At 28.9% G+C, this 6,000-nt stretch overlaps 1 protein-coding gene across 1 annotated transcript in view; it reads left to right on the top strand.

Annotated features, from left to right (window-relative positions):
• Nucleotides 1–797: 797 nt before the first annotated feature.
• LOC113371272 overlaps nucleotides 798–6,000 on the top strand; it is a 28,782-nt gene continuing 23,579 nt past the window's right edge. The window contains exons 1-6 of the mRNA XM_026611906.1: nucleotides 798–859; nucleotides 922–985; nucleotides 1,054–1,210; nucleotides 1,278–2,055; nucleotides 2,170–2,407; nucleotides 4,813–5,043. Of these exons, the coding sequence (XP_026467691.1) occupies nucleotides 798–859; nucleotides 922–985; nucleotides 1,054–1,210; nucleotides 1,278–2,055; nucleotides 2,170–2,407; nucleotides 4,813–5,043 (1,530 nt within the window). The remainder of the gene's footprint in view (nucleotides 860–921; nucleotides 986–1,053; nucleotides 1,211–1,277; nucleotides 2,056–2,169; nucleotides 2,408–4,812; nucleotides 5,044–6,000) is intronic.

The raw sequence follows: 6,000 nt of genomic DNA, 5'->3' as shown, positions 1-6,000 counted from the left end.
AGATCACAATGCTTCCTATAGAGGTAAACCACCACCTTCTACTGATTCTAGAAATGTATCACTCAGCATGACTGAGCAGGTAATTTGGAAATTATGTATCTTTGTACTCATAAATATTTATGTAGTAGAAACTTTTAGTCTTGTTTTTATTTTTCGTATGAAACAGTAATAATGAAATTATTTAATTTTTAGTATTTAGAGTAAAGTTAAATGTAGTAAGTGATCTTGATTATAATTATAATAAATAATTTAAAAAATATTGTAATGCATTATTAACATCCCTAAGGATAAGTTTTGGACTCATCTGCTAAACGCAAAAAAAAGTTTTGCCAAAAAAATTCGAATCCTTATCGAGTTTCATCGTTTTTAAATTTGTACGCCAAATTTCGACTCATGTACATACATACATGTACATACATACTTTATCTAATTTTGGTCTTGAAGAATTCAGAATGATTTGAAAAATAGAAAAAACATAAATTTAGAAAATTAGAAAATATTAAAACTTCTCCTTTGTGAAGTTAAAAATAATTGTATTTTAGAAAAATTTTGCACAAACTTGCTCTGCAAATAACAACAAATAAGGCTATTAGTTATTTCATTAGTCTTCTTTGTTTCTGTATTTAACCATTTTCTATATCTTAATTTAGGTCGATGACATCATAGATCATAGTATTGAAATAGAAAGCAATAAAAGAATGAGAAATGATAATGTAAATCCATGGACATTGAATTTCAAAGATGGATCTCTGGAAGGAAAATTCTGCCAAGTACGCGAAGACATGTTCAAATCAAACATGTTGTGTTGTTTCATAGTTTGGGTCTTCGTCGTGATGTGCCAAGCGATAATTCTTCCAAGGTATTATGTCTAATCTCATATAAATAATAAAAATGTTAATATAAAATTATCTTTTTTTTCAGCTGTACTGCTTTAGTGATAAGTCTGACAGCCACTACCTTTTTGTTGACATGTGCATCTGTTCTGGTACGAATTTAATATTTTGTTAATATTTTGAAAATGGTCTGAAATTATTAATTATGTATTTTTGGCAGGTAATGGCAGAAGAGTTTCACCAACTTCCAAAAAATTTGCAAAAAACTTCTTCTATGTTAGTTCATAATAGAATGTCGCGAACAACTTTTATTTGCGTCATCGTGATCCTAATGTCTGCTGCAAGCTCTATAAGCTTGTTGTTATGCCAAATGCCAGGTTTGTGAATACTATAATATGGAAATGTTATAATTGCAGTATTATAACAAACATATTTCACTTTCAGTTGTAGATGAATATGATGACGAATTACAAACTGCTATTACTGCTACAACCAAAAGCCATCACGATTCTTCGGAAAATACACAATTAGTTGTAGGTTTGAATGAGGTTTCATTAGTACAGCCTCTATACTTAATCGCAGTTGGTCCATTGACTCAGAACAAAAATATCACTAAACCTCTAATAAACGAAATTCAAAATGAGCTTCCTATTATACAAACAGATACCGTCGTAAAAAATAATTCCAATGTTGTTAATATTTTTGTTACTGCAACAATACATCATAATATCACTATAAATAGTGATGATCCCAAAACGGCTAATTGCACTGATGATTGTATCAAACAATTGGTATTAGATCAAACATTGAATTTTACCAATTCTAATCTTTTAGAACAATCACTAAATTTGACTAATCCTCCTCAAATTGAAAACAAGAGGCGAAAAAGATTTGATATTGAATTTACTGATGTTGAAGCTATTAAGGAGAGTAACAGAAAATTAGCAATGCGCCAAGAAGCAGAAATGGTGCAACAAAAGCAACAAGAAGCGCCGATTATTGATGATGAGGATGATGAAGAACCAGAAATTTTGCCAAGAGAATGCATTCATCCGGAATATGTGGTATTTACCTGGGTTTTATGCTTGGTAGCTTTAGCAACCGCCTTGAAATTATATTATTTAGTGAAAACTTGTTTGGCAATTATAATGGTAACCGTGTATACCCTTCTGATCATGTTGGCGTACCCCGATGCATTTCATGACCCAGTACTGGAAAGAAAGTAAGTTGGCTTTATTAGTTACACCAATAATATTATATACTAAATTGGCCAAATATTATCATAAGTTTATCAGTTTCAATTACTTTTTCATTAATGATAATTTTTCTTTTTAAGAATGGGAATGTCGCTCTCTGCTCAGATGTTGATTCTGTTGGCTGTCTTTTTGGTGATGGTTACTTACCATGCCCGCTTAGTTGAAGTGACCTCAAGATTAGACTTCTTGTGGAAGCAGCAAGCAGAACGAGAACTTGCAGATATGGTTGACACAAGACATAATAATACACAGCTGCTTAAGAATATTTTACCGGACCATGTAGCTCATCACTTTCTTTCGGAAGATAGACAGCCTGATGTAAGTATAATTATTAATATTGCATGAACAATAATATTTTTATGTTTGAAATAATCTTACTAGCAAGTTTATATTATTTTTGGAATTACAATTTTGTAAAGTCTTATCATTGGTAATTAGTAGTATTAACTCATTATGGTTGTTTGGTAATTTTGCACATATAAATATTTATTTATTAAATAATAAGTTTGCTTCAAATTTTAATTTGCAGTAACAAATTTAAAAGCATATGTTAATGTAATAATAACAATAAATTGTTGTCTGCCTGAAAGCAGGTCCATGATATGAGAGCACCACAAGTGAAGGATTTCTTTTCCCTCCCTTGTTTATTAATCTCATTTTAGTTTATTTCAATTATTCACTATTTAGACATGCACTTTTATTTCCAATCTAATTTTTATTTTCAAACAGTAATGTGATATAAAATAAATAATAGTAAAAGTAAATATACTAGAGTAGAGTCAAACGTAGTAAGTTTGATTGTAATTTTAAGAATTACAAAATATTTGAAAATTTTAGGCCAAAAAAATATAGTTTTTTCTCCAGTTATTTAAATGTAAATAAAAATTATATATGGGAGATTTTGGGGTTGATAAATCCATTTATAACAATTATTTTTACCAATCATTAGCAATAGAAATATTAGTAAATATACTCAAGTATTCATAATCCTAATAAAGCTAAAGTAGCTAAAAATACTTAAGTGAATTCTAAAATAGAACATGTATAATATAATATTAAAATTTGTTAACATTTACGCAACCTAATTCATACTTGAACCTGATAAAATTCACCTATCATTTAGAAAGGTTACTACAAACTGCAATTATCCTTCCAATTACTGTTTTTAACAAAAATTCCGATTTGCTAATTTCATGTTCTTTACGCGTTTTAAGTCATTCTGAAGCAGCTTTTACCGAACTTGGAATGCATGTGTGTGTCTGAGCCTATTTTTCAATCTTTCGTCCACGTTTTTTTTTTGTAAACAGTTATACTGATTTCAAAAGTTCAAAAGCCATTAGATGTATCTCAACAAGGACTATTAAAATTTAAAAAATACAGCCAAAATTTGTGCCAATAATCGCATTTATGTTGTCATAAATTAAAAATTTAATTTTGTAGACGTTTTCTCAAAAATAGTTGAACCGATTTCACAACTATAACAGCAATTGGTTTAAACTCGAAAAAGAGGTGCCGTGATTAAATTTGCGAGACAATCTTTGTGTTTTTTTGATAGCGTTTTTCGCCAAAATCTTGCTATCTCATGTTTATGGATTTGTGCATTGGTCACATAAATTAATTAATAATTATCTAAATAGTTTCTTTATATCTTATCTATGTCACCTAACGAGCAGTCTTCAAAAGTTGTCTAGTTATGTAAGAAATGTTACCATTAATTTGAATGATTAAATAACATCAAGAGCTAGGTACATAATATACATAATCGAGCCATTTTTTTATAGCAGATGCTTAATATTCGACAAAAAAATTCATCAGGTTTCTTAAAAAAATGTTTTAAATAAATAATATGAATATATATAACACATGGCAATAAAGTTCATGCACTAAATTCAATAAAATTTGTGATGGGCGCTTTTAGAATATATTATAAGCATGTGTTTCAAATGTGTTTGAGGAATTAATACATGGAAATGTTTAATTTTTAGCGAAAGCAAAGACTCCATTTTCAAAATAAACACTTATAAAATGTATACGAATAGGTAAATCTCAATTTCAATTAATAAAGTCAATTCTTACACATATTGGGAAGTCTGTGCAACTTGTCTTAAGGCTGAATGCCACTGACAACTAATTTTTAATATGTTTGGTATAATTAATAAATGTAATAATATCATTAACCAATATAATCATTTATCAACTTATATAATAATATTTCATTGTTTCACTTCATAATTTCAATTAATATATCAGTTATTTTCCAGCATCATCTTTAAATGTTAATAAGTCATCAAGATTAACCAGCATTTATGTACTAATGGAGAGGTTATTGAATGAAAATAATTTTAGAAGAAGAACTCTTTTTTCTAGCGGTAACAATAATAATGAAAAACTTTCTATCAAATTATAATTAATAATTATATTGAAATGAAAGTTAATCAAACAATTATACGAACAATGCAAATACGAATCATTCATCTTTTAATTTGCATTAAAAGTTAAATATTCACATTGCTATTATGAAAATTACGCTTTTTTCTACTTTCCACGTATAATGAAAGAAAAATTGAAGGACAACAAAGAAAATTATGTATAATTTTATCGTTCCATTCGATCAATTTTGCGAAGAAGTGTTCTCTTCATGGAAATGGTTGTGGTTGAAACTTTTTGTTTTATTTCAAAATATTAATACCTAATTTGATTAGGTGAAATTTGATATGTCCCAGGAACTGTATTCTCAATGGCGAGCGGACGTCGGAGTCATGTTTGCGAGTATTCCAAATTTCACTGAGTTTTATTCTGAGGATATTAATAAAGGAATGGAATGTATACGATTGCTCAACGAAATTATCGCGGACTTTGATGAATTGCTGGATGAAGCGCGATTCAAACCCATCGAGAAAATAAAGACTGTAGGCGCAACCTACATGGCTGCTTCAGGGTTAAATCCGACACAGGTAATTATATCAATATTGCAATTAATTGCAAAAGTATTTACTTTTACCAGCATTTAATATTTTTGTCTTAAAATAATGCGTAGATTTAAATAATGTTGATATTTTTGTTCGACGTTAAATATACCTATTCCAATGAGAGATTTTTTAAAAAGTGGACTAATAAAACCATTATAAAAAACTACGTAAAACTATACAAAAAATAATGTAAATAATATCATATGTTAAAATCGTATATAAGATCTTGATAAAACTATTAACCCTTTTCGTAGCGTTTTACCGTTCCGGTCGTGTGTCTCCTCTCAGACAATAGGACTGCACATTGAAGAAAAATTTCACACATTGCAAAACTAATTTATAATAAAATTTTCATACAAAACTAGTGGGGCGCATGGCATTGTGCCTTAAGGCAAATTGCTGGAACTTTCCGTACCAAAAATATTTTTTTTTTAAAAGATTAACATTTTTGAAAAAAAATTTACTCTGAAAAATTAGATTTTTGAGAAACTATAAATTTTTGACAAAAATTTTCTTTTTTTGAAAAAAAGACTTTGAAGAAAAGTGTATTTTGAAATATTTTGGAAATTCTGAACTTTTTTTCAAAGCAAACGTACTGCTTTAACTGCATAGAGACGAAATATCGAAGCGCGTAGGCGCCGCGCCGCCGCCTAACGGATAAGCATTGGTACGGAACCCATAGGAATGTTAACAAAATTTATACTTATTGTTAAAATCTCTATAAAATATCTGATAATTTGATGTGCATATATCTAATGATCATTTTTGACCGCCAAATGGCATTTTTTTTACTTTTTTTACTAGATCTCTGAAACCGCTAGACCTGCCTTCATGAAAATGATCAGTTCTTTATCTTGTTAATACAAGTAAAATGTTTTTTTAATTATTCAAATCGGACACTCCGTTCTCTTGAAAACTTAGTTACCGTTTTTGGCACTTTTT

Source organism: Ctenocephalides felis, unplaced genomic scaffold, assembly GCF_003426905.1.
Source record: "Ctenocephalides felis isolate EL2017-DRISC unplaced genomic scaffold, ASM342690v1 CF-g0.4_SCAFFOLD_01492, whole genome shotgun sequence".
NCBI lineage: Eukaryota > Metazoa > Arthropoda > Insecta > Siphonaptera > Pulicidae > Ctenocephalides > Ctenocephalides felis.
The sequence above is the reverse complement of the archived record's forward strand: the minus strand, read 5'-3'. Positions and strand labels throughout refer to the sequence as shown.